This window comes from Trachurus japonicus, chromosome 22 (assembly GCF_045865225.1).
Source record: "Trachurus japonicus isolate A0001 chromosome 22, Traja_1.0".
Taxonomy (NCBI): Eukaryota; Metazoa; Chordata; class Actinopteri; order Carangiformes; family Carangidae; genus Trachurus; species Trachurus japonicus.
The window spans coordinates 9977896-10005342 of record NC_140928.1 but is presented as its reverse complement, the minus strand read 5'-3'; the positions used below and the strand labels follow the sequence as shown (position 1 = coordinate 10005342).

Below are 27447 nucleotides of genomic sequence, written 5' to 3'. Positions count from 1 at the left end.
CTGTAAAAGATGCCAATATTTAGGCTGTGTGTCTTTATTAAAAGATACATTGTACACAGATGATCTCAGATACAGGTGCTGTGTAGGTTAAAGACGCTGGTGTGTGCAGATGTTCTCAGAAGCAGCTGGTCAGTTAGGTGGGTAATTTGGCCCCAATAATCAATAGGATCAATTGATCACCAGTGGGGTCAGTCTACCTGTGCATCTGTTACCTCTGTGACCAGCCTTATTATTGATCATTTATGCATTTTTATCTCTGTACAGTCTATTTACTTCACAGCTGAACTGGTACTTTTGAAATTTAAATTACATTAAAAACATGATCAAGTTTTTAAAACTGCAGAGTTATTGTTGAGAGTAAATGTTTCAAGGTGTATTTAAAATGCGCTGTGATGGATGTATGTTTTTACAGTGAAACCAAATGCAAATCTCTATTTTATTCTATTCTCTAATAGTGATTAAACTGATAATTTCTGCAAAAGAGATGTTTTTAATTCAAAATACCCGGAGCGATTTGACAGTGTGTCTTGATTTTGTAGGATTTGAAATTCAATTGTGAATTTTTACATTGTTTAATCAAATACTCAGATCCTTTTCTTGGATTAAAGTTAAAGTCATGTAGTCAAAAGTTGACTTTGATTAAAATATAGAAGTATTAGGGTTAGTGGTTGGACACATGTCACACTGGAGAAAGCCTCTGCTCAAAGGTTGTGTTTTTTTTTTTTGATCCAACTCGATCCATCGGTGAGATTTGAAACCAGATTTTTGTCACTTCAGGAACAAACCTGTGAGTTTCCGGCCCTATAGGCTATTGATCGATCGGCAGAAAGCATTGATTAGGCTACCACAAAAGAAGCTGATGCACTGTTAAAGAGAAAACATGGATGCTTCCCTGAGCGAGCGCCACCTCCTCCTTCCTTCGACACAGATAACGTCTCTCTCTCTCTCTCTCTCTCTCTCTCTCTCTCTCTCTCTCCACAGCTGTACAGGAAATCAGTCATCCACCATCCACTGCTGTCGCCATGGCAACAAGGAGGGGGAAATCCATTCTCTCTCTGTCACCATCCCCTCCTCCCTCTCCTTTCTTCTGTCTCGTTGAATTAGGTGTAGCTCGGGTCAGACCATTTTCACAGGGTTTTTTTGTTTTTGTTTTTGTTTTTTAATTGATAATGTTTACAATATATAAATTATGATTTTAAAAAAAGATCAGTTTTATGTATTTACTTTATATTCTCCTCATGTTGCATCCTTTGTGTGTTCCCTACATATATTTTATCTCCTCATCTATGAGCCTGTGTGTGTGTGTGTGTGTGTGTGTGTGTGTGGGCTATCATTTGAGCCGATTGTTTGAGAGCATTAGGTGACAGTGTGTCTTCGGCAGTGGTGGTGACCTCTCTGTAAATCCCATGGGGCATTGGGGCAGGACAGGCGGGGCAGGGCGGCTCTGCTCTGCTCCGCTCGGGCCGGCAGCTGCCTGGAGGAGCCAGATGGTCGCAAATCAGAAATGAAATCCAGGCCCTTCCCCCGCGCAAGTCGTGATAACCCCACCCATCACGCACGCGCGCACACACACACACACACACACACACACACACACACACACACACACACAAACAATATGTGTACATGATCATTCAAGCATCCTTCATCCTTCACAAAATCACAATTGTTGCCATGGTTTACACTCAGAAAATTCATCATTTGATGCTTTAAATGTTAAAAGAAAAAAACAACAACAACAACAACAACACGATTTTCCATCTGAATCCAGTTTTTCCCAGTTCCTCAAAAGCCGACTGACGTTCAGCACCACCCTGGTGCAGGGAAACGACACCGTTAATTCCACCTTAAAAAAGGCAATATCAGTGACACCGAGTCCTGAAGTCACCACATCTGCCCTGCCCTGGTGTCCTCATTGTGGTGGATTATTAACAGCCCATAATAAATCAGCCTATTAACCAAAACAGCTGCACTGACACCACAAGGTTCAGAGATTATCCCCAGAGCTGATAATAAAACATAGTAATCAGATTACAAATAAACAAATCTCTGGATTTATCTCCTCTCTGGTGATGGAGGGATGGATGGATGAATGGAGGGAGAGAGGGATGGAGGGAGGGAGGGGTCTCACAGCAGACAGTAGTGATTCCCATGATGCTGCAGGTGCATACACTGCAAAAATAATAAATCTTTCCAAGAATCTCTGTCTTATTTCTTGTCAAAATGTCTCATTTCTGGTCAAAACTAATCTCTTTCCACTTAAAAAAGATTCATGACCTAAAAATCAACTTGTTTTTAGATCATTTTCACTTGTTTCAAACTAATTTTCACTTGAAATAAGTAGAAAAATCTGCCAGCGAAAGCAAGTTTTTTGTGCTTGTAATAAGAACAAGCCCCACTATCAGATTATTTCAAGTGAAAATATGCTTGAAAGAAGTAAAATGTGTCTAAAAACAAGCTACTTTTTAATGTGATGAGTCTAATTTTAGGTATAATGAGATTTGTTTTGACTAGAAATAAGACAAATATTCTTGGTAAGATTTTGAGTTTTTGCAGTGTAAGTGGGAATCTCAGGTGATGGCGTTGGCTAAAACAGAGAGATAGAAATAAAGATAAAAGTGATTAATATGAAAGTGATTGACAAATGGTGAAAAAAGTAGAGCAGAAAAACTCTGAGTTTTTATATCTGTTTTACATACATCTGTAGCAGATGTTCTTCCATTCTTTACAGCTTCTTCTATTTGCTGCAGGGTTTTTTTTCCCCACGTTGCTCTCACTCTAAAACACTCGGCTGGATTCAAAGTCAGGGGACAGAACTTGGCCAGGTTACGACTTTGAGAAACGCTCCTGCAGTCTGTTTGAGATCATTGTCATGTAGGAAAATTGCTCTCCTGCCAAAGCTTTGTGAGTCTGGGAGTCGTCTTTTTGTTCAGTCTTCTTTGTGTGCGCTAACTCCCTATTAGTCGACCTTGTGACCAATGTGAAACAAAATTGTTCAATGGGAAGATAATCTCCCTAAACTGTGTCAAGTTGTACGAATGCAAACTTTTTTGTTACATATCATTAAAGCAGAAGTAAGCGATCCAGTCGTTTTGGCTAACTACTTGTCAGCCGATGGAGTTAGCAGTCCCCGCCCTCGTCCCTACGTCACCACATTCACGCGCATCCCTTGGCTGCACACACAGAGAGGACTGCCCCTTTATACCGTTCTCTCTCCTCATTGGATAAAGGTTGTAGGATACAAGGAAAGTTTTCTCCTCGGCTTACAGCAGAGCAGAGTGACTGACAGACCCGTGTTTCGGACCAAACACTCTATATAAGTGATTGCTGTCGGAAGATATAACTATTTAAGACTTATATTAACACAAATATTCCGCTTACTTCTGCTTTAATATTATAATAGATCATAAGAATTGCATCCGCTTCATAACCCATTCATAAGAACACATAAGCTATCAGGTCAAAACAGAGGTCGGGAAACCCTGGCTCTGTGGACCCAGGAAGGACTCTACCACCATACTACTACGACTACGACTACCCATCACTGTGGTATCCTGGTGACAGAGGCTTCCTGTGTTCACCTCAGGAACCATGACTCACTAATTCTCTCTCTTTCCCTCCTCCTCCTCCTCCTCCTCCTCGTCCTCCTCCGCATTCTCCATCTCTCCGTGGACGTGTACTGTAACTGTACTGAATAACATCTGCATGAATGGAGCCGAGGAAAATGTGATTCACAGAAAACGTGACACTTGGTTCGAGACGTTGCATGGAGGAGATGAGTAACGTTAGCCGAGTTTACCTGCAGGCGGAGAGCGCACATGCATGAAAGCAGCGGTACAGTGCAGTTCTAACACTAACACACAATGCACAGGCAAGAAGGAGCTCACATAGTCCACAATCCTCTTAAATGTGTTGTTTTAATAACAGAAAATGTTTGGTTTTTTTGCACCAGAGGACAAAAACGTTGTGGATTCACTGGACGAGAAAGTCAAGGTGTCATTAAAGTGAACAGACTTCATCCTCTGAGGTCCATGGATGTCTGTTCACATTTATTTTGCAATGCATCCAATAGTTAATGAGACATTTCAGTCTGAACCAAAGTCTTGGTTTGTGCCGACACAGTGCCCCATATCTGCACTGTATCTTAAATCTGTTAAGATATGTTTTAAACATCCTGCTACAGACTTATAAACATATGCAACCCCCCTAAAAAAAACATGATCTGCACAGTTAAGGTAACACACCAGCTGCCTGCACACATGGCACACTTGGTCTTGTTGATCTCAGCCCTAATTGAATGCATCCTGTACGTGCAGAGGATTCTCTGTACATAACGGCCCAGATGTGAAAGAGCAGCACACGGCGTTTGTTTACGTGTGTTGTTTCGACTCCAGCGTGCAGCTGCTGGGACACGGTGTCTTTGATGATTCCCTGTAGCTATAATGTACAAGTCGTCTAAAAAAACCTCAAACCCACGTCATTATGTCGTCGTGTGAGTGAGTGAGTGAGCGCCGCAGGATGTTGCTGCTTTTTTGAAGGTTGCATGAATTTTTCTCATGCAACGTCTGGAGCATGAGATGAGAAGGAGGAGGGGGAGAAAAATTAGCAGCTGAAGAAGGAAGCAGTATGAATATTTATCAGGATGGAAATCCAGTTAGCCCAGACTGTCAGTTGTCCTGGTATGTATTTGTTTACTGTAGGTGCTTAAAGAGACAGTTAAGGCTTTTCCTGTGGACCTCTGGGAGACGGAGGGAGTGTGTCCTTATAGCAGAAAAGGAGAAGAGAAAGAAGAGAGGGAGGGAAGAGGAAAGGAAGAGGAGGAGGAGGAGGAGGTGGGTAGTTTCTTGCAGCCTGAGCATTTGGCTAAAGGGTGGAGACTCAGAGCAGCAGTGAGGAGGGAGGCAGGGAGGATCTCAGCTGGAGCAGAGAGAGAGGGAGAGGCATACAGAGAGAGGAGTGTGCGCTGAGTGTGTGGATGTACTCGCCTGCCTCGCTGACTGGCTGACTGACTGACTGACTGACTGTGTGTGTGTTTTTGTGTGTGTGACAGAAAGAGGGGGAAATCGTGTGGATACTACTCCACAGGACTGGATGCATTTGGCATCAGAGAAGGAGAACGCGCACACACACACCCAAGAAAAGAAAAGGTAGGATGATTTTATTTGTATTTATTTGTATTTTTATGTATTCTTTTTACATTTCTGGGTGGGTATTATTTATATATTTATGTTTTTTTCTATTTTGGTGGCATTTCGGTTAATTTAATCTAAGACAGGGTGTGTTCCTGAGGAGGAGAATGAGGAGGAGGAGGAGGAGGAAGGGGGGGTTTCATATCCACGCTGTCATTTTGTCAGCGCTCGAGGGGTGAGATTGATGCTGCTGGCTGGTTTACATCATGGAATCCCCTCCTCCCACCAAAATCTCTAAAAAACCTCCTCGCTCTGAGGTGAGCTACTGCTGCTGCTGCTTCATTTCCCCCCATCTCTCACCTCCCTTCATACATGTGTGAATGTGAAGGGGGGGTGGGTGGGTGAGAAATAAGAGAATGGAGTCTCTTGCTCCTTTCTCTCCTTCTTCTTCCTCCCTCCTTCCTTCCTTCCTTCCTTCTTCCCTCAGGATTGGGCAGATCTTATAATGTGGAGCCAGAGGAATTAAGGGCATCTGTTTCAGAGGGATATTTGCACGAGCAGAGAGAATGAAAAAGAGACAGATGAAAAAAGGGGGGATGTGGCTACAGAAGAGAGAGACAGAGAGGGAGAGAGGGGGAGGGAGAGGGAGGGGGGTTTGCTAAAGACAGAGGCGGCAGAAAAAGCAGGGAGGAATCCCACACAAAGTCTCCTGTGAGGTTTTCCTGCCATTCTCAAGCCTCTTGCCGTCCATATCGTTGACCATACACAAGCTCCATGTAGTGGTTGTGTCAGGCAGATGGCTGGAGAGGAGGAGGAGGAGGAGGGGGAGGAGAAGGAGGGGTGGAGGTTGGTGTTTTTATGTTGCTCACAGACAGATACCGTCGCTGACAGCGGCATGCATTCACAGGAAAACTGAGAAAATGAACACAGATGTGCTGTTACCCTCCCACTCCTAGCTCATCATGCGAAGGCATCGTCATGCACAACTCACATTAAATCATCCAATCATGTGTGTTTGTGTTTGTGTGTGTGTGATTGTGTGTGTTACACATCCAGGGCCTGTTACAAACGCACGCATCCAGAGTCAGAATTACGCAAGTGCTTACGTCGGTGCGGCTCCGTACTGTATCTTGAAGCCGAGCGGCTCCAAGGCCACAGATTGTTTCGCACACGTCGATGTTGAGACTGTACGAGGTTCACAAAGTGTCCACCGTTAGAAAAGAAACACCAGGAACCTTGAACACAATGGAAATCATTGAAAGAGAGAGAGAGAGAGGGAGGGAGAAATCAGAGAGGGAGAAAGGGAGGAGTGATGGTGGTGGAGAACAAGGAAAAACGAGCGGTCATCGATGCTTCACTGACCACTGACCTCTCCACTCCCTTCACTGTCATCAACTAAAGATAAAACTACATCCCAGGCCAAAGTGTGAATAGTTCAACACGAGGCTGGGCTTCCCAGAGCATCTCTGTGTGAACCTGAAGCCTTTAAAACAGACTCTTCTTGTGTCTCTCAGAGCTTCAGATGGGAAGGTAACATGAGGTAGAGGGATGATGTTGCACTGGAGGTTTGACCTTTGTACTCGCTGCACCTGTTTGCTGCGGACAGTGTTGATTCAGGTTTTTAAGCTTGTTCAAGCGTGATGTGGTTTCTCGCCATAAAGGAGTCCAGAGCTGTTGATAGGACATTTGGGGGAAACTCCAAATCAGGTCTGCCAAGTAAAAACACAAATTCTGACCATGGATATATTTTCTTTTCTCCGGTCAAGTCAGGTGTCAAACAAAAATGAGTCTCAAGTGACTTCAGTCCAACGTCAGGGGTTGTTTGCCTTTTGTCTTTTGTCTTGATCAAACATGACTGAGGTATGCATAATTTTACTTCCAACAGTGAAGTCTTCAGGGGTCTTTGGGTCTAAAGTCTAAAGTTTGTGACTGAAGTCTGGCTCAAGTCCTCAAAACCTTTCAGACCAAGTACTTCTTGACCAACCAAGACTCAGATCCAGTCTCTGAGTCTGAAGGTCCAAGGACATAAACGTCTTCTGATCTTTCCACATTCAGTCGGTCTCATCTCTGTTTTGGTGGAAAACTGGTTTTCAGCCAGAGCTGAGGTCCTTGGGGGCAAAACATGACACTTGAATATTTATTATTGTTTGTTTTTAAGAAGTCAACGGCTGACGGCTGCTGAAGCCAAGTGAAGTCTCAGGTGATCTTGTTTTCTCACTAAGTCCCAGTTTCTTTTATGTCTTTAGGGACAATAACAAGTTCCAGATGAGTCTTCGGTCTTGAATCATTGGATCCATGAATCCACAACAAAAACAAGACTCACTGACAAACCCAACTTGGGCTAAGTCTAAGTTTAGACTCAAATATTCACAAACAACTTGCAAGTTGCATCAAATCAAGTTTCCGAGGCCTCAATTTTGACCTCGCAGATTTTCAACTGGACAAATACTGTGTTTCTGACAGTTAAGATGAAATCTATGGCATGCAGTAGCTATCCTCCCTAAAGCAGTTACACTTTCATTACTTTTTAGCCAGTTGGAGCGAGTCGGGGTCTGAAACTCTCTGAGGAGCGCACTCACACTCTCAGCAGAATCTAAACAAGCCCGGATGTTTGTAATATTGTTAACAGCCCAGGAGTCTGGCTGTGTTATTCTTGGCATGCTGATTGATTCCAGAGGAAAAGTATGTTTATGCCCCCTAAGTCTAATGCAAATGCAAAAATCCTGCAGATTCCTCACAGTTAAAGAACGGGGAAGCGACTGGCTTAATGTAGTATACAAAAGATGCTAAAACTATCCTTGGTGACACGGAGGCAGGAAGTTAACATTTTAAATTTGGTGACATGATAAATATCTAATATGATTTCCAGTGGAAAAGAAGCTCCGCGCTGGGATGACTGGGGAATTTCAAACAACCATCTCAGTCAAAACCGAAAGTCACAAGAATTAATCGCCCGATGGCTGGTTTTCATTTTCCATCTTGGACGCACAAAAAGCACATGTGGGTTTTTTTTTCTTTATGCCTCTGAAGCTCTGTAACTGTTCCTGTGACAGCAATGTTTTGCATTGTTTCTACCCCACTAACTACACTGCTGTTACAAACACGCATAACAAAGGTTTGGAGCCTGAGTCTTTAAACGTTTGAGGAAAAGAAAAAAAAAAACCCACTTGGTCACTGCTTTAATCTAACAAAGAAGGAACATGCAGGGCCTTGATCGTTTGATTTAATAAACATAATAGGCCACATTTGCACTCCCTGGAGCAATAAGCATCCTCCCTGCTGCCTCCTTCACTCCCAGGGGATGCATCATTTCCTGGGCCACTGCCTTCTCACTTCCCCCCTTCTGGGACCTAGATTAACCCTCAACACACACACACACACACACACACTCACATATACGTATGCATACATGCTTCTAAGATGGCAGGATGGGCAGGGCATGCTGGGGGTGGCACAGATGTCCGGGCTAATCAAATGGTCATGGGTGGCAGTGGCAGCAGCACGAGGTGAAACCAGATACAAACTATAAATGGCTCCTTTAAAAGGAACTGAATGAATGAATGAGTTTTATTGCCATATAACTGCCAGCGCCGGCTCTCGCTCAGACACACAAGTATTTTTTATTTTATTTATGTAACAGTTTATGAAAATACTCAAGAGCTGAAACAGTTTTTTTTTTAAATGGTCAGGAAATCCCAGAAAAAATGAAGTCATGAATGGAATAAACGGACAAACCTCCCTCCCACACGCAGTATGGATCCGAATCCACTGAGGTGCTTTTGTAGTTAAAATTTTTAAAAAAGCACCATAATCTTACTAACACGCTGTAGGTGATGATGGGATCTGCATCTCAAGATTTGGATGCAACAATTACATATTTCTCTATGAAAAATAAAAGTATTTATATTGTATTTACACTGATACATGTCCACAGAGAGAAAAACATAATAACATAACAAACATGATTTTAAATGACAGATATGGATCTAAAAAGTCAAAACATACATGATTTTATCTTGTTTATTTATTTATACAACCATGTCAGTGTCAAAAGTCACAAGTAATACTTCACATAAGGGATTTTTTTTTTTATTACCATGTTTGTTTTTCTATTCTAATTTATCGTCTGGTCTTTGAACGTGTTTCCAGTGTGAGTCCTGCTCAAAGCCCCGTATGTTCAGACACGGTGACGTTGATGGAGGCTCAGCTGTCACGCTCAGCGTCATCTCCCAAGACGATCATGGCCTGACAGCTCTGCTCTGCTCCCTGCATCCTGTCTCTTCCTCCGTGTGTGTGTGTGTGTGTGTCTGTGTTTGTGTGTGTGCACAAGAATCGGTGTCCTTTCTCCCATCCAAGGGCAGGGATCCGTGCTACATTACATTCAATAGTCAATATCCTCTTGATCGTGTTCATTAATAACTCCGGAGGTCAGTTTTATATTACTTCTCCTTTGCTGCGGTCGCTGTGAAAACCACTCTAAGAAGAAGAAGATTGTTTATCTCCCTGATAAACTCTATTCCCATTTCCAGCTTTTATTTATTTATCTAACTATCTATCTTTTCTTTTTCTGTGCAGCCTCTCCTCTCAGTTTACAACACTGTAAATCTTTGTTTCAGCTGAGTGGGCCCTTCGCTGCCTCTTGTTTCACCACAGTGACATCGCAGAGTGCGCCTCGTTGTCCTATGACACACTGAGGCTGGTACAGTCACACTGCCAGGCCTCTGGTGAGCCAACTGTCTGCACGGGTGTGACTGGGTGTTTCTGCACGTTCACACTCCACTCACTGCCATGTCGTCTTTAAAGATAATGATAAAAAAAAAATAAAAAAAATACAGCTTTGTGTTTCTGAGCATCTGCAGTGAGGCTCAGGATTTAGTAGTAAAACACACAAACACACACACAAATAAAAGAAACAACTCACGCAGCACAGTAAAAGGACCGTGTCAGCTTTTACAGAAACAACTGAAGTCAGGAGCGTTCTTGTGTGATAAACAAAAGTAGCATCCCAGTTTTTTTCTTTAAGCACAATCTGCATCAGCCTTATTTAAAGGGTCAGTTCACACAAAAAACATTTTCTCTTTATGTGTACTTTTATCTGACCCGCTGATTTGTTTCATTCATTAGAAACACTGAGATCAAGTCAGGGCTCTCAGTTCAATAACTTTAGAGCAGCCGAGCTCCAACAGAACCAGAAACAACAGGCAGGTTGAGGTTCGGTCTTCTCAACATGTTGAAACATTATAAATGCTGATGCGAACCAGTCATTGATCTGGTCAAGAGAGTAACAACCAAACGTTTCTTCCAAAGCCAACGAGCTCATCATCAAGTGACCACTGTCTGGTTCCTCTCCACGGTGGTGACGTCAGTCCTGGATGCTGCTGTCAGAGTTTAGGATAACGTTAGCAGATCTGTCTTGCTCTGAGTTGGCTCTGGAAAAATTACACTCCAGAAACCCAAGCTGATGAAAAGAGTGGTTTTTTTCCAGGTCTTAATCATGGATCGTCAGCTGTGGAGGGTGTTGATTGTCTACCTGAAATGGGCAGCCTAAACCCTACACCTCTCCCTTTGGATCAATTAGGGCTTAGGTGGAGTTGGACCACACACTACAAACAAAGGGGTAGATATCCCAGAATATACTTAAAGCAGAAGTAAGCGCAATATTTGTGTTAATATCAGTCTTAAATAGTTATATCTTCCGACAGCAATCACTTACTGTACATAGAGTGTTTGGTCTGAAACACGAGTCTGTCAGTCACTCTGCTCTGCTGTAAGCCAAGGAGAAAACTTTCCTTGTATCCTACAACCTTTATCCAATGAGGAGAGAGAACAGCATAAAGGGCTGTGTGTGCAGTCAAGGGATGCGCCTGAATGTGGTGACGTAGGGACGAGGACCAATAGATCCATGACGAGGGCGGGGGCTGCTAACTCCATCGGCTGACAAGAAGTTAGCCAAAACGACCGGATCGCTTACTTCTGCTTTAATACACCAGTAAGATGGCTGCAGAAGCAACCAAAGAGACAAAAAACTGTCAGTATGACCCTGTTCTTCATAGAAAAGGTTTCCAAAACGTGCTAGTAGATGACGTCAGAAATTTAACTCTTGCAGAAGCGAATTAGTTGAACTTCTTTTCCACCTGTCTGATATCAGTGCACAGTGATGCAGTAGTGTCTCATTTCATGGCGGTGGAGGGAAGCGTCTTAGGGCATCTAGGGGTAGGTATGAGTATGAGGAATGATTGAGAAATGGGATTGGGCCTATCATGTATGAAATCATCAGCTAGAAACATCTGACAGCCACTGTTGTCATTTCAGGATGGAAATAGAAACAAGCAGAGGAACAGTAACCTGTGGATGCATGCAGGATCTTGCCATCGATCAGCTGAGCCTCCTCTCTCTCTACACGAGCCTTATGTGGCCTTCAAAACTTATCTCTGAGCCGTGGTCCCGCATCCTGTCTCCCCTCGGTCCCTGCAGACCCTCGCAGGTTAATCACTGGCTCTCCAGGGTCCAGATGGCTGAGCCAGGGACAGATTTTTAATTACCACGCTCTGATTTCACACCCTGGGCATCACAGAGGACAGAGCACTCCCTGCCTGGCCGCCTTAATTTCTCTCTTTGGATAGTGAAAAGGAAAAGAAAAAAGAAAGACAGGATAATAAGGTGTGCACTACAGAAAGAGAATTGGGGGGAGGGGGAGAGTCAGCTTGTGTGGGAGTACGTGAGAGATCGTCACTCTCGACAGGCCAGGAATTATATTTTCCTCACCAGGATGTTTCCTGCGGCGCTTAATCACCATTTAAGTCAGTGACACCCAGAGTCGAGCAGCAGCTATAATCACATCTGTGGTGGAGGGCCTCGCCACGAACACAGACCCCCCGACAAACCCCCGGAGAAACCTGTTCAAAACGGCTCCAAATGGCAAGGGGGAAGGACGGAGCAGGGGGTCAGATTGATTTTGGTGGTGTTAGCAGCAGGACGGAGCGAGCTGGAGGTGTTTCAGTCTCATCAATGAACACCTGTCAGCCACGGAGGGAGGGACGGGAAGCAGAAGGCTGGAACACAGGAGAGAAATGGATCACCGGTCACATCCCATCATGCATCTCTTTGTTTTTTTGCCCCCTCCGTGTGTGTGGTTCACTTCAAGACATTCTTCTTACGGACATAAAGTACAAGAACAATGTTACCAAAGTATTGAGATTTTATTTCTAAATCTGCTTGCTGCTGATCTTGCTGCAACTTGATTATAACGACGCAAATAGTCCGAGGAAAATTAAATTGAGCAATTTTCCCCATTTTTTCCCCTATTTTTTATAAGAACATTTGATTTTATTCACAGTAACAATAATCTGATCCAAGACCGAAGAAGAAGCAGTGAAAGATGTTAGAAAGCGACTTGGTATCACACTGACACTTCAAGTTTATGACAATTTGAATGTCATTAAACAAATCCTCAAATCCTAACTTAGGACCACAAATTGATCTAATTTACATAGCTACAATTACAATTTCTACAACTCATATGACAACTTGCACAGGAAAGGTGTTGCTCAAATTGATTGTTTCCCTCACGTCAGTTGAGTGTTGAGCATCTTCCACGTCCTTGTTTTTGGTTTCACAGCCCAGGAGCATGACAGTTTTTATTTAGTATTTCCTGTAGCTACTACATCAATATACTAGGCCTACAGCAAACAAAGTTAGCAACTACTCAGTGACCATTAAGGAACATTTAGCATCTAAAAAGACAGATATTTAGTCCGGGGTAGGTCAGGTGGAGAGGAAAAGCTGAGCTCTAAGCTTCAGAACGACGCTGCTCCAAATGAATGCAAATGTGATTCATGAATTTAAAAGGTTGTTCTCATTGCCCCCAAGTGGCCATAACATCAGTAAATGCACATTAAGTATACGAACGGCGTCTTTGTCTGATCAAACATTGATTTTCAAATGCATGCTCCACACGTTCAGACTTTTAAATGTAGCCGACAACCATTGTTTCCCATTATTTTCTATCTATCCATTAGGAAACTTTTGAGACTTGCTTGAGCTGTGTGATCCATCACAGTATGAATTGTTGCGCTATAATTGGGTCTTGATCAATGCAGATTGATTTAAAGAAACTGCGCTGCATTATCTCCTAATGATGGTGGGACTATGATAAAAAGAATAAAATAAAATAAAGGCGAACTTACTGTTCAAAGAGATGGATTACACAACTCAAGTGAGTTCCTTCCATGAGTGCACTGATGGATTTTTTTTTTTTCATAATGTATGGAAATGAATGGAGATCAAGATCTGCCAGCAGCATCAGACAACGTACATCTACGTTTAAAAAAAAACACACACAGCAGCTCAGTCTGCCTCTGCCTTCATTTTCATATCTCCACCACATCCAGACCGGCAGCTCTTAACAGACATGTTGTATGTTTTTTTTTTTTCCTGAGTAACTCCCAAATGTAAATGTGAGTCTGACGAGTGACGAGCCGGATGTGCAAGAGAGAGAGAGCACACACAGACATGCACACACACACACACACTTTTGAGCAAGTAAAACTGGCTCACAAGCTACAGGTAACGTGACTGTGTCTGTTTGTCATCTTCACTGCCCCCAGCAACAATGGAGATGAGTTGTAACTGAGTCACAGTCAGAGCTTTTGAGAGTTTTTCCCTATATTTAAGAGAGGATGTGTAAACATGTGACTGCTCTTTTCCATTTGGGGAGAATGGTTGACAGAGAAATCATATTGTTGTTTAAAGTCATCTTGCAAAGTTTTTTGGTCAGCTCTCTCAGACTCAGACAATGGGCTCAGTGTAAAATCTATAACTTTTAGTACCAACCAAACTGAATTTATTGCATCAAATATGATTTCAAATTCATAATTACATCTTTTTAAATAAGAAAATTCCTATTTTGAATGAAACATTTGCTCCTTTGTACAAAGGCAAAGTTCTTGTATAGTTGGACCTTCAATCATTAGTCGAACGATCAATCATCATTTAAAACATTAGGTGCAAGACAGTCTCGCTCCACAATGACGCACTCAAGTGAATAGTTTCAAAAACCCTGTATTGACAAATGTATTGTACGTCTTGCATGACACGTGTAACAGTTTGGATTAATGGCTCCAGTGAATCAGGACTGGTGACAGTGCACTGCAGTAAAAGCTCCTGCTCTCCCTCTCTCTCTCTCTCTCTCTCTCTCTCTCTTTCCTTCTTTTCTTTTTTTATTTGTTTTTTAAACTCTAAGCAGTTTCACTGTCTCCACAATCCTCCAGCTCAGGGCTTTGGCCGCTGTTGGCCAGCGTTTGTTAATGGATGCCTCACTGTAACGTTGCTTTAACACTGTGTGCTGCCATGATTTACGACGGGCGGAATCCCCTTCCTCTGCAGATCTGCTCATGCAGCGTAATTGGCCCATTTATCAGAAGCAGCAGAAAAACCAAGCTGCAGAGTCACAGATGCATTAAGAACAAATCTGTTGGAGCACAGAACGAGAGACGAAGAGAGAAAGAGAGAGAGAGGAGAGGAGGAGGAGAGGTGAATAGGTCACCTTAACTTCAAGGAATAGTTGGGAAAAAATTAGCTTTTTCACTTTCTTGCCAAGGGTTAGATGAGAGGATTGATGCAACTCTCATGTCTGTACATTTGAACAAAGCTGGAATAAAACCCCAGTTAAGTGTTGTGGTTTAAGGACAAATCAATTCCTAACTAAGAGCAACGACTTCCTGAAATAGTTCAGCCCATAAACTTGACTTTATGCTGAACTAAATTCATCACCTGCTGGTTGTAGCATGGGCAGACATGAGATATTAGTGTATAAACAAATGCTTTAGTTTCTGGCTCCAAAGTAGTAGTAGTCACATGCTGCACACAACCTCCTATAATATTTCAATAGGTTTTTGTGTGGGTTTTAAAGATGCTGTTGTCGCTTTCGGACTGAGCTAGACAACCTGTTGCTCCCCCATTCTTCTCTTTATGCTAAGCTAAGACCATCTATCTGTAGCTTCATGTTCAGGTTGTGGAATCAAACTTTTTTATTTTGCATAAAGAAACTGAGTGATTTTCTTTAAAATGTTGAACTGCCCCTTTTACATCAGTAAAAATCCATTGCCTCCCTTGATTCCTTTTGAAGTGTGTTGTCTTGTTTCTCCATCAGTCTGAGAGCGAGCTGTGACATTATGACACACAGTGAACAGAGGACAGAGGCCAAACACACACACACACACACACACACACACACACAAGCTTCGGTGTAATTTATCTGGAATGCAGAAATGAAAGTGCACAGAGCTTCTTCTGCCTCTGATCAGCCCTCTAAATGTCACTGTCTTCTTCTCTCTTTATCTCTTTCTCCCTCCGTCTGCAGAGCTGGGCGGACACAAACTGCTGACTGAACTGCAGGCAGACACTGAGGCAGAGTGCGGAGGAGTGAGCAGACAAGGTAAGTCAAGGCAAGAGCAAGAGAGGAAGAGGAGGCAATGCAGCAGGAGCAGAGAGGGCAGAGACCCAGCATGCAAACATCAGCCACTTTCGCAATATTACAGCCTGAGAGGTCAGACCCCTCAATTAATGGAGACGCCCTTCTCCACAAAGTTGTCGACAGTCGAGGCCGGTGTCCGTCTGAATGCATTATTTATCAGCGCCTGTTGGGATGTCACAGTTATCAGCGCGTTGACACCATGTGCAACATCTCAGCAGCAGTATTTTGAGCAGGTGACAGATAAGAAGAAAGGACAAGAGGTTTTATGACACAGATGAGCAGCAGTAAAATCCTGTGGACAAACGTACCCTAAAGCTATATTAAAAAAAAGGGGACAGAAAACCACATTCTCTGATTATCATCATATTCATTATAATTTATAAACCCTTTTCAGTTGCCTTCCAGGTAGCGGTTAGTCTGCCAGGCGCCACCGCCCCGCCCCTCTCTAGATATGAAAATGTCAGGGTGGCATTTTCACACGCTCCACCAACAATAAACAGGAACGTGGACGTAACAGCAGCTCTGCTAAATGGCTTATCTTTGATGTTTTGGACACACAAGTTGGAAAAAATAAGAGAACAAAAAAAAAGCAGAAATCAGTGCTGATTATCCAACACAGCGTCATTTAGACACAACAGAAATGTGAAAGCATGAATTAATTTTATGACAGTTTCTAATGGTTTTTCAGCCAAACTGGCAACGAAAAAAAACTAAGATGGAGAACATGAAGAGTGTAAAACCTGCAGAGCAACACTGCATTAGCATGAGCATGTGAGTGTGCTGAAATTAGCATTTAGCTCAAAGCAAATTTGCTCATTAGCACAGCTAGCCACAGAGTCACCGTAGTGTAGCTGTAGACTTTTAGTTTTCTGTTACTTAAGTCAGTGGAAATTATTATATTGAATAATTGTAATTTGATAATGGATCTTTGAGTTACAGTAGCTGCCATGACATACTGTTGTTCCAGAGTAATGGATGAACTCTCTGATGGCAGGATATGTGGAGTGTTTCTGCTTATTCATGTCTTAAGGGCGTGATTTAATTAAACAGCAGCTGAAATCTGAGGAGCGTCTTGCCCAACAAACACTTTATGGACACACACCCCTAAAACACAATTTTTAAAATATGATATTTACATTTACTTCTATATTTTGATCATGTTTCCCCTGCCAGTCTCACGTAAACTAGGCTATTGTCTCATTGGCTCATTATTTTCTGTACAAACCAAAGACCTACTTTTTCATAGACATCCCAGAAACCTTGAAGCGTGACATGACATCTGTCCCTATCAATAGTCTGGTGATAGTACGTTGGCCTGTTTCAACATATCCCCCGAGTGTTGAAACAATACTCTGGCCTCAATATGAAGCACGTCGCCAAAGACTACTGTCTGCGAGTGAAGTTGTCACTCACGCCCCCTTGCAGTAGCTCAGTCTCTGGCCTATTTTTGTTTTTTTTTGAGGGACAAATCTGAACTTCTTAATTGTTGCCCAAAATGACATCAGTTGATTTTAAACCTAAAATACGACACTGAACAGCTCTGTCTGCTGGAAAGTTCGCAGCATTCGGGGCGTGCCACTTGTTGTTGTTGTAAGAACATGTTGCTTTCATTCACTGATATGAGGAGGAATCCAACACTGACCTCAATAACAACACAATGGTTATTCTGACATCTGCCTCAGGTTGAATTAAAGTGCTATTACCATAAAAGGTGAAGCCCTCCTGAGAGTGAGAGAAGTCAGGATCCCTCCACTGCAACGACTATAAAACCTGCTGTTTATATTGCACTGTTAATACTGCACAGTCTGCTGCAGGTCGACTCGTAAATCCTCCTCAGATTGTCGTTTGGTTTGTGCTGACATGAGGTCGAGATGTTCCAGCTCAGTTTAGAAGATGTTTCAGCTGTAGAAACATTTGAATTGAGTAAATACTGTTACGTTTCACTTAAACTTGTGGAGTGATATACAAGTCTATACTGTATGAAGAAACACTCTACATCTGCATGACTTTAGTGTGGTTTGGACAGCTCTTTGTAAACACCTGAAGTGCTGCCTCTGAAGACAACATTTTAGGTCACATTTTGATTTTCTTTCCTTTATAGATTAAAAAAACAAACATCAAATAACTTCTCTGTGCTGAGGTTTTAATTAATGACTGACATCAGGTCCGGCCTGGTGAGCAGGTGTGCCACCACCGTGCAGCATCAATATTCACACTCGGCTCCAGCGCCTCGCTGAGATGAGCCTCAGCCTCACGCTGAGCGGTACCACAGAGCACACAGACGGATGGCGGCGGGGAGGGGGCACGGGGAGGATTGATCACACACCGAGGATGATGCTGTTTCAGAGCTCCCACAGCTTGATCCGTTTAATCAAAGAGGCTATAAAAGGCAGAGGAGCAGGTGAGGACGTGAGACTAAAACTGTACCAAAACAGGCAGTATACAGGGGACAAGGACTGAAAAGGGTGAAAACTAATGTGTTACAGTTTTACTTTTGGAAGATTTTAGAGTCACGTGTCATTAAAACTGTGACTATGGACCAACCACCACCACTTTCTTAGATGACAGTGTTGTGCAGTGTGTAACACTCAGGATCACTGTACATCTCTAACTGGAACATGTTTCTTTCTTTGTTTCCCAAAATGGTCCTGATATTTTCTTTGAGCAGCATTGACAGTTGTTTTTTAATCACCACAACAATCAAAAAAAAAAAAAAATTCAAAAAACTTCCAGCACACACCAGAGCATAGGATAGGCAAGATGTATTCACATGTTGCTTCATCAGATTCGCTCTTGATTGTTATCAGGTGTGTACTTATAATAGACAAGGTGAATGACATCATGATCATGACAGCCCGACAATCAATCAATCAATCAATCAATCAATTAGATACAAATTTACAAGCTCATCTATAAAAGGCAAGTACAAATACCATAGATAGCATGAGAAAGACAAAAAGAGTAGCCAAATATAAATATCTGACAAGTGTCAACTCTCATAATAGGAGACAATATAGATGAAAAAATATTGTCCTATTGCACTTAGTTGCTGTGCACAGGACTTACAAACTTTTACTCTGTTAGTCTTGTGTGCTGCTAACTTTGACTACAGATGTTGTGTCCTATGATTGTCCAGTTTGAAAAGTGTTAATCAGCTAAAATTGGTGTGTAGAGACAATGACCAAAGCTTTCACCTTCTGACAGATACACTGGCTTCACCGTAGTCGACTGTCTGGTTTTTCAAACACATCACTTACTGTAACTCATTGGGCTTCCTTTTCATCTGCTGCCCAGGAGGCGACACCACCTGACTCACTGTGGGTCAAACACAAACTACATCAGTCCATTGATTTACCGTCACCCTCATGAGGCCGAGCACTGACACTGTGCTCGCCTTGTGTGACCCCGGCTGAGGAGTGTCAATAAGTATGAGTATGAATTATTTAAAAAGAAAACACCACTGTCACAACAAAATAAGTAAAGTTTTCATCTCTAGAAACCAGCGACGTCTCTTTATCTGTTTATCTACTTTAAATATAGTGCTGGACAAAGCGCTGCCCCCTCACTCTCCTCCCACCTTCGCTGCCTCCCCCTCACTGTCATGGGCTGCCTAGCAACTGACACCATAAATAATATGCCTGTGTCTGTGGTGTGTGTGTGTATTTGTGTGTGTGTGTGTGTGTGTGTGTGTGTGTGTGTGTTCACAGGCATGTGATAATAAACAGGGTATCTCTTACCAGCACTCGTCTCTGCGTGCCTGCTGTATTATAGTGCTCGTCTCCTTCTCTGACACGCGGTGGGTGGGGTTGAACTACGATGTCTGGGATGTTTAAACCTCTCTCTCCTCTGTGCAGACAGAGCGCAGGAGACCTGACTGATAGTGCCCATGGCGAGCAATAACACGGCCAGCATTGCACAAGCCAGGAAGCTGGTGGAGCAGCTGAAGATGGAGGCCAACATCGACAGGATAAAGGTGAGAGGATGTGTTTTCTTGCACCATGCATGCAGGCAGCTTTTGGTTTTGAGATTTGTAATCAATTTAGACATAAAACTTCACAGATAGGCAGGTAAACAATGATAATCAATACTGTCAAAGCTATATTAACGTGAGTAAATGAAGCGTACATTAACAGATGTGTTTTTCAACTGATATTTGCAGGAAAATCACACAAATAACATAAATTTACAACATGAATAGTTCAGTATGTGTTACCCAAGACTTTGGTATGTCTCACTTACTGGAATGTCTTATTGGGACCCATGGTGGAGATGAGCCATCCTTCATGTTATCAATTACAGCTGTTTCATGTCCCTGTTATAAGTCAGAACATCTGCTGCTGTGGAAAAATAAAATAAAAAACATTTTTTGAGACTGGAAATCAGCCGAGGAGAGCAAATCAAATTCTTATCGCTCATGAAACCAGAGAAGTTTGTTTGGTTCATTTTGCACAAAACATGTTTAATGATCATATTTTCAGACTCCAGACAGAATTATGGCATAATCATTTATAAAGTGTCAGTAAAAGTTGTACATTAATATTTATGCTGCATATGCACAATAATGTAGACATGTACTAATAGGAAGTATGTTGATGTTCTATTATTGATTGGCTTCTTAACTGAGAGTTGAACATTTATAACTGTGCTTATAAATTTCATACTAATCAGCATCAATGTTGGAAGAATACTATAAATAATGCATTAAGTGTAATAACAATATAATGATAATAATGATTATTCAACTAATGCTTGATAGTTTGTTGTTATAAAGTGTTACCATCTGTTTCCACTTGTTTCAAGTCTTGATGCAAGATAAACTAAGCTTCTCATATTTCCATAAAAACACAAGAATGGTATCACTTTTCTCATCCTACTCAAAATAAAACATAAATTATAATATTTCCCCACATGTCAAAGTGCTGTCTGTTAATGTCAGTGTATATCCTACTGATATGTGTATATGTAGCTATGTGTGTGATTTTTCTTGACATACATACATACAAATACAAACTTAACAAACACAGCGGAGATGTACTGTTATACTTGCTTGAAGTTCTTTAAAAGTCTCTTCTTTTCTTTTTTCTTTTCCCCGTTGACTTGATCTTTGCAAATATCAGTCAGTCAGTATTCTTGTACTTGTACGTCATATTTCCCATAGTACAATCCTCATGTTCATTCCATTAGCTTTGACCAGCATTCTACGTTAGTACGAGTAGGCCTACTTTACAAGTGAGAAAAACAACAATACAGAGTACAAGTAGGACTTTAAAAGTAAAGAAAAAAAAGGTGGAGTTGACTAGAGTTCTGGCATTGCTTGTATTAATAATGACCATCTTTTATCAAACAAGTCTGTTTTCAACTGTAGTCCTGCTGTGTGTGTGTGTGTGTTTTAAACCCAGGTGTCAAAAGCAGCAGCAGACTTGATGTCGTACTGCGAAGCCCATGCCAAAGAGGACCCCCTGTTATCGCCGGTGCCGGCGTCAGAGAACCCGTTCAGGGAGAAGAAGTTCTTCTGTGCCATCCTGTAAACCCGGCGGCGGCGTGGCCCTTCAGCAGTCTGCTCTGTGTGGGACTTTGAACATGGACGTTCAAAATAAGTAGAAATCTTCTAGTAGGAGGGGCACGGTGATTATTGCCCCCCTTTGTCGAACGGCACCTAAAGTGTGCAAAAAATTAAAAACCACAGAGTTAACATGTAACCATTAAAGGGGTTGTGATTGCTTTGTTGAGGGGTGTTGCAGCATGTTGAAGGGGTCTGTGCTTTTAGATGACACATAAGGGATGACGGTGATGATGATGATGATGATGAGGAGGAGGAGGATGTGTATGATGATGATAACCCAGAGACGTGATGGACAGCCAGTCAACCTAACAAGTCTGCAGGTTGTGATGTGTACAAAACAAAACGTAGATAAAAAATGAGAATAAAAAATATTTTGTGGTTCTTTTGGGACTTCCAGATGTTCTGTTAAATGGTTTGTGGCTGGATCGAGCTCGTTAGGACAGCAAACTAAAATAGGCCTTCCACTAGACACCACCTGATTATTGGAATGGTTTTTTTTAAGTTGTTGATTTTATGTTTATTTCAACTTTACCTATCACCTTGATATCTTTCTATAACTGTAAGGGATTATTGAAACTGCTCTGTTGATTTTTTTTCTTTCTTTTTCTTTCTTTCTTTTTTTACACCTACAGGTTAGTGCGAGCTTTTTTAATTGGATGTTTGAAACATTCAACTCTGTGATTCTCTTTACAAAATACCTTTCTGAAAAAAAAAAGTCTCTGTGTATCAACAACATCTGTCTGGCGAATGTGATGCAGTTTGTCTCCTTCAGATACAAACCCTCTTTCTACTCTTTGTACAAAATGACTAGCAAAGTAAACTGTGCTGTGCTGTGAGTTCTGAATGTTTGTGTTTGTGTCATTAACTGTTGCATGAAATGGACAAACGGTCGTCTCTCTTTCCTTTCGTGTGAAGATTGTATATGAAAAAGGGGCAGCCTCCATATGGAAATGCCACAAAAAAAGATATATTAAAACAAGAATGATTCAATGTCGACTCAACAAGGAACATCTCTCAAATATAAATAACACTGGTAATTGGTTTAAGCTTTGCATTGTAGGCTGGGAAAACAGTGGTGCTGCAGCACTTCCTTTCAGATACTAATTATTAGTAATCAACAATTATTATGCAATGAATATTTCTGGGCTGGAGATTGGGGGACTATAGTATTTTCATTACATATGATTTTAATACAGCATTGTAGGCCTATAATCTATATTTAACTAGAATATATGAGGCTCATGCGGGCTAAGATTATATAAAAACCTAGGACGTGTTTTAATAGTTGCAACCTTGTGAGATATAATTTGATACAGGATTCCTTGTATTTCACATCCAGTTTTTGGTTTAAAATAGGGTCTTCTGGCTTCAATTAGAGCTTAGTTGCACAACACAGCTTTGTGAAAATGGATCGAGCAGAGAATCTGGCAGTCAAAGATGTTAAATCATCAAATGCTCAGGCTCTGTTTCTTCTCTAAAGAGAGCTGTCCTGCTGTAGGAGATGATGACGCCCCCTACAGGTAATTGAAGTGCACCTGCATGAATGATTTGTAACTTATCTGACATAAATTGTCATTTTAAGTATAACATAAAAATAAGAAATATATCTGGCAGGTTCACCAGGCAGTGTAAGAGTCCTTTCATGGAAACTACAGAGCTATATCCAGGAATGAAAAGAAAGAAAAACATGTGCTCCAGATTAGTTTAATGAAAAACTTTGTTATGGATTATCAAGTTTCCTCGTGAGTCTGAATAAGAACAAGAACAAAAAAATTACTCTAATTTCAAAAGCATTGCATTTGACCCAACAACAGGGCAATGGGGACAAAGTTAAACATGTCTGGCACAGTAACCTAAAGTTTTATAATATTAAACAACACGTGCACCCTTTGTGTCACTTTGTGCCACTACATCACTAATAACACTACCTATTGTAAGATCTGAGATACTTGATAGATTGTGATGTGATCAATGGTTAAGCCTCCATCCAGAAGTATTATGAGGACTCTCATTGGTCAAGGAAAATATCATACTGGCTCACAAGCTACAGTATTGTAATTTAAAACATTTTCCAATGTGCTTAGTTGAGCCCATGAGAAAGTGGAATGGAATAAACAACTTCCAGCTCCTCCAAAGAGCATGAATCAAAAAGGACAAGTTCTTTACAATGTGGGTTGGCCGCAGATCCCAGGGTTGACGGTTCGAGACCCGTGCTCGCCAAACTGAATATGTGGATGGATGATAATCTGCTTTGGCCCCTCACTGACTGGAACATAGCCTACCAAGGACGACAAAAAAAACAAAAAAAAAACAGTGCTTGCGAATAAGGCTGCAGCAAATCATAATTTTCCCATCACTGATTATTATTTTTTCTTTGAATCGTTTAGTTTATTAAATTTTTTTTTTTTTTTTTAAAGTGAAACAAAGAGGCGTCGCTTGCTACAGTCTCCTATCAGACATAGTTAATTAACAGACTGTTGTTAATTAAACATCACAAATGACAGTGAAATAAAGCAACGAATCGTTGGCATCTCCTTTGACATTGTGTTGCTTTGATTAATGACAACTCCAAGCGCAAAGACTTCTGGGAGTGTCAAAGTCCATGTTTTGGATGCTGGTTTTTTTTGATAATGTGGCCAAATTTGGTGTTAATAATGTTTGTTTTTATAGTTTTACAAGGAGTTTTTTCCGTGTTTCATGTGTTCATACATGTGTGTTTGAAAAGGTAGCCAACTGAACGCCACCGTGACTGAAACTTGTGTTTTGATTGATACAATCCATCAGGTAGACCTTTGATCTGATGGGTTGCCATGAAGAGGAAAAGGTTATTGTCAGAAGTGGGATTCGAACCCACGCCTCCAGGGGAGACTGCGACCTGAACGCAGCGCCTTAGACCGCTCGGCCATCCTGACATATAAAACCGGTCATTTTGGGCTCCTTAAAAAAAATCCCCTTCATTGAAATAAAAGAAATCTTTATCTTTGTTTAATGTATGTTTTATGACCGTATTGTGACATACTGGGCAACGTCCACAGTCACAGCAGTGCTGCCGTCGATCTAACAGCGAGCGCTTCCTCCACTTGGAGCTGCAGTAAAAGGCCCATTTAGCTCACTATCGCCGCTCCACTGTAACTTCTATTACTGAGTTACAGTGACAGCTGCTCTTCACCCGGTCCATGACCAACCTGGTGGGGCAAAGTACAGCGCTTCGCCCCAATTTAAGCACTGCGACGGACTTCACAGACTGTGTATGTAACAGGGCAGAGCGGAAGGTTTGTCCCACTTATTAACTCGATGCTATTCGATAGCTTGATGGCTAACTACTGTAGTTACATAGCGGCTAGCGTCAGAAGTAACGAAGGACTAAGAACTAATTCCGTATAAAGAAAAAAACAGAACTAGTTATGGGGGGGAAGGAGGGGTGGGTGGGTGAATATCGATGTGAACTTGCTACTGTCTGACTGTTTAATAATAGTTGATGTCTTTTTGCTTTCGTAACGAGTTGCTAGGAATATGACATTAGCCGTTAGCTGGCTGTTAGCCAACCATATAAACAACCAGCAGCTCTAAAGTAACTAAGTCTGGGGCCGTTTGGTGGCTGTTTTGGTAAGCAACCCCGGAACCAGCTGTTTCCGTCAAAATAAAAACACCAATCTAATAAAAATGAATGAAACGTTTTAATTTAAAGAATATAATTTGCAAAAAAGTCAACGAGCCATTAAGACAACATTTTTCTTTAATTGTATTAGAGTTATTATCTATTTTATACGTTTTATTTTGGTAAACACTTTTACTTAGGCTCTTCTCTCTGTATGAAGAGCCTGGCTACAAGTACTGACTGCTTCCCGTTATGTCACATTTACTGTTGTGAAGCATGCTCATATGCATTGTCAGAAGAAAATCGATTTCCCTTCGCATTATCTGGTTGGATTAACATGTAAACGTATCGTCTCAATACATTAAGTTAGCTAAACTGCATGTGACGCTTTTGCCTTATTGTCTCTCGCAACTGTGAACTGTATATGAAAACAGGAGGAGTCTGGTGGTGAGAACATTTTCACCCCAGGCTCTTGTCTATGTACAGTATGTGTCTTTGAATGTTGAAAAGTGTAGCTACTGTAGTGGCAATCTAGCTACAAAAAACGCCACTTGAGTGAATTTGAATTCATTTCCAACTCATGGTGGTGTGTAAAAACGATGCGTGTAACACTGTTAATTTGCAAATCTTTAAAAAAAACAAAAACAGATCCTCATTCCCTGCCCCTGCTCAGCTGTGTCCTAATAGTCCATGAGCCAAGACCCCAAAATTGGCCTCCCGCAATCGAACGGGTGGGCAATTTCTAGTTTGTTTTTTTGACTTGGTAGACATCTCTAATGAACAGTTTGGCATGATAACCATTGCAAACAGGTAGCTTAGTGGTGGTTATCATGTGTTGAATAGGTGGACCGGTAGAGTGGAAACTTGAAAACTGTGTATAGTGCTTGTTCGGTATTATGCTGTTTGTTGACCACTCAGTGCCTAAATCACTTCAAGGATGTTTTTCCCTTTTATCAACACCCTACTGTAATAATAATAGACTCACCTCAGAAATATGTGAATGAAAATGTGATAAAAATTAGAACATAGGCCTACACATGAAATAGCCAACATTTTTAGAGTGTTTTACTTTTCATGCAATAACAAGAACAAACAAATATTTTTTTACACAATTAAAATCAACTAAAGAGCTTGCTCCTTCTGTCACAAATAATGTGGAGCATACTGCCAGTACAGTATTTCAAGTGTCCCTCTATCAACGACCTACGCCTGGCCAACAGCCTGAACGAGTTCTACTGCCGCTTTGAAAGACAATGGGACAGACCTGATATCCCCCACACCTCCAACCACCAGCCATTCATCAGCAACAGCTCCTCCAAACCTGGATCACCTACACAGCCCCACACCCAAGTGCCACCCTCCCCCACACCTCTCACACCTCTCTCCATCATAGAAATCAAATCAAATCAAAGAAGGAGAGGTGAAGAGACTGTTTAAACGGCTGAACCCGTGCAAAGCTGCAGGCCCAAACTCTAGCCGTTTTCCTACTAACATCAGCGGGTCGACGCAGGTTTTTTAAATGCGGGTTGACCCGCTAACAATCGGCATTTGGCTTCTTTCCCATTGACCAAAATGAGCCGGGTCTGTCTGTCTAACCCCCGCATAAACCAGTCGCCCCGCTTTCATTCGCAGTGCGAGAAACACCGTGTCATGCCCCAGCCGCCCGCCACGGAGGACAGCGAGTCTGCCGCGGCCGCCTTATGATGGACGTCCGCGGCACAACATGTCAGTTAAACAGACTGTCGCTTCTTTTTTTTCTATCTTTTTTGGTCAGTGTTCTTTGATCTTTAAATCCCAGTCTTGAATGCAAGCAGAGCTTTGTTTTGGTAGCCTACGTGAGACGCGACTGGTACGATGATGTGGCATCACGTAACGCCCAATGTCATCACATAAATTAGCGGGTTGAGTCGGGTCTGGTGTTCCCACTGCAAGCCGATCAGAGCCGAGCCGATTGAAGGCGATTTTAACCCACGTCGCTTGCCGAGTCATTTGACGCGGGTCGACGGGGGGGCATACATCAGTCCGATTGAAAAGTCCGACGGCTCATTTCTCCGACTACCCATTCTACAGTGTTAAGGTTAGGTTTAGGGTAAGGTTGAGGGTTAGGGCTACTTAAGTCGGAGAAATGGGAGGTCGGACTAATGGACTCAAAAATAAAGAAATGTATGGTCGGAGAAATGGGTAGTCAGACAGACGTCCCGGGTTGACGCGGGTCGGTGCGTTTGTGGGTTTTAAACGGGTTTTTTGGCCAGTGGGAAAGGGGTATAAGTCTCCCCCTCCACCCTGAAGCACTGAGCCAATCAGCTGTCTCCGGTGTTCACACACATTTTTAACACCTCACTGGAGAACTGTCATGTGCCAGCTTGCTTCAAGGCCTCAGCCATTGTTCCAGTTCCCAAAAAGACAAGGATCACTGGCCTTAATGACTACAGACCTGTTGCTCTGACTTCTGTGGTCATGAATACTTTTGAGTGCCTCGTCTTGTCCCACCTTAAGGACATTACAGTTCACCTACAGAGCCAACAGATCTGTAGATGATGCTGTAAACATGGCCCTCCACTAGCACCTGGACTCCCCAGGATCCTACGCCAGGATACTGTTTGTGGACTTCAGCTCTGCCTTCAATACGATCATCCCAGCTCTGCTCTGTGACAAGCTCTCCCAGCTTAATGTGCCTGACTCC

At 42.1% G+C, this 27447-nt stretch overlaps 1 protein-coding gene and 1 non-coding gene across 3 annotated transcripts; one reads left to right on the top strand and one right to left on the bottom strand.

Annotated features, from left to right (window-relative positions):
* The first annotated feature begins 4877 nt into the window (after window positions 1-4877).
* On the top strand, window positions 4878-22133 carry gng2 (guanine nucleotide binding protein (G protein), gamma 2). Of its 2 annotated transcripts, XM_085766787.1 has the most exons (4): window positions 4878-5147; window positions 15492-15564; window positions 19458-19576; window positions 21003-22010. In XM_085766787.1, the coding sequence occupies exons 3-4, from the start codon at window positions 19490-19492 to the stop codon at window positions 21129-21131; spliced, it is 216 nt and encodes a 71-aa protein (XP_085622913.1). In that variant the 5' UTR covers window positions 4878-5147; window positions 15492-15564; window positions 19458-19489; the 3' UTR covers window positions 21132-22010. The 2 variants fall into 2 exon arrangements, with proteins under 2 accessions (XP_085622913.1, XP_085622914.1); XM_085766788.1 differs by lacking the exons at window positions 4878-5147; window positions 15492-15564 and having other exon boundaries at window positions 19481-19576; window positions 21003-22133.
* Window positions 22134-23995: 1862 nt separating this feature from the next.
* trnal-cag (transfer RNA leucine (anticodon CAG)) lies at window positions 23996-24078 on the bottom strand. Its single transcript has one exon. It is a non-coding gene; the product is annotated as a tRNA-Leu (tRNA).
* Between the last annotated feature and the right edge of the window lie 3369 nt (window positions 24079-27447).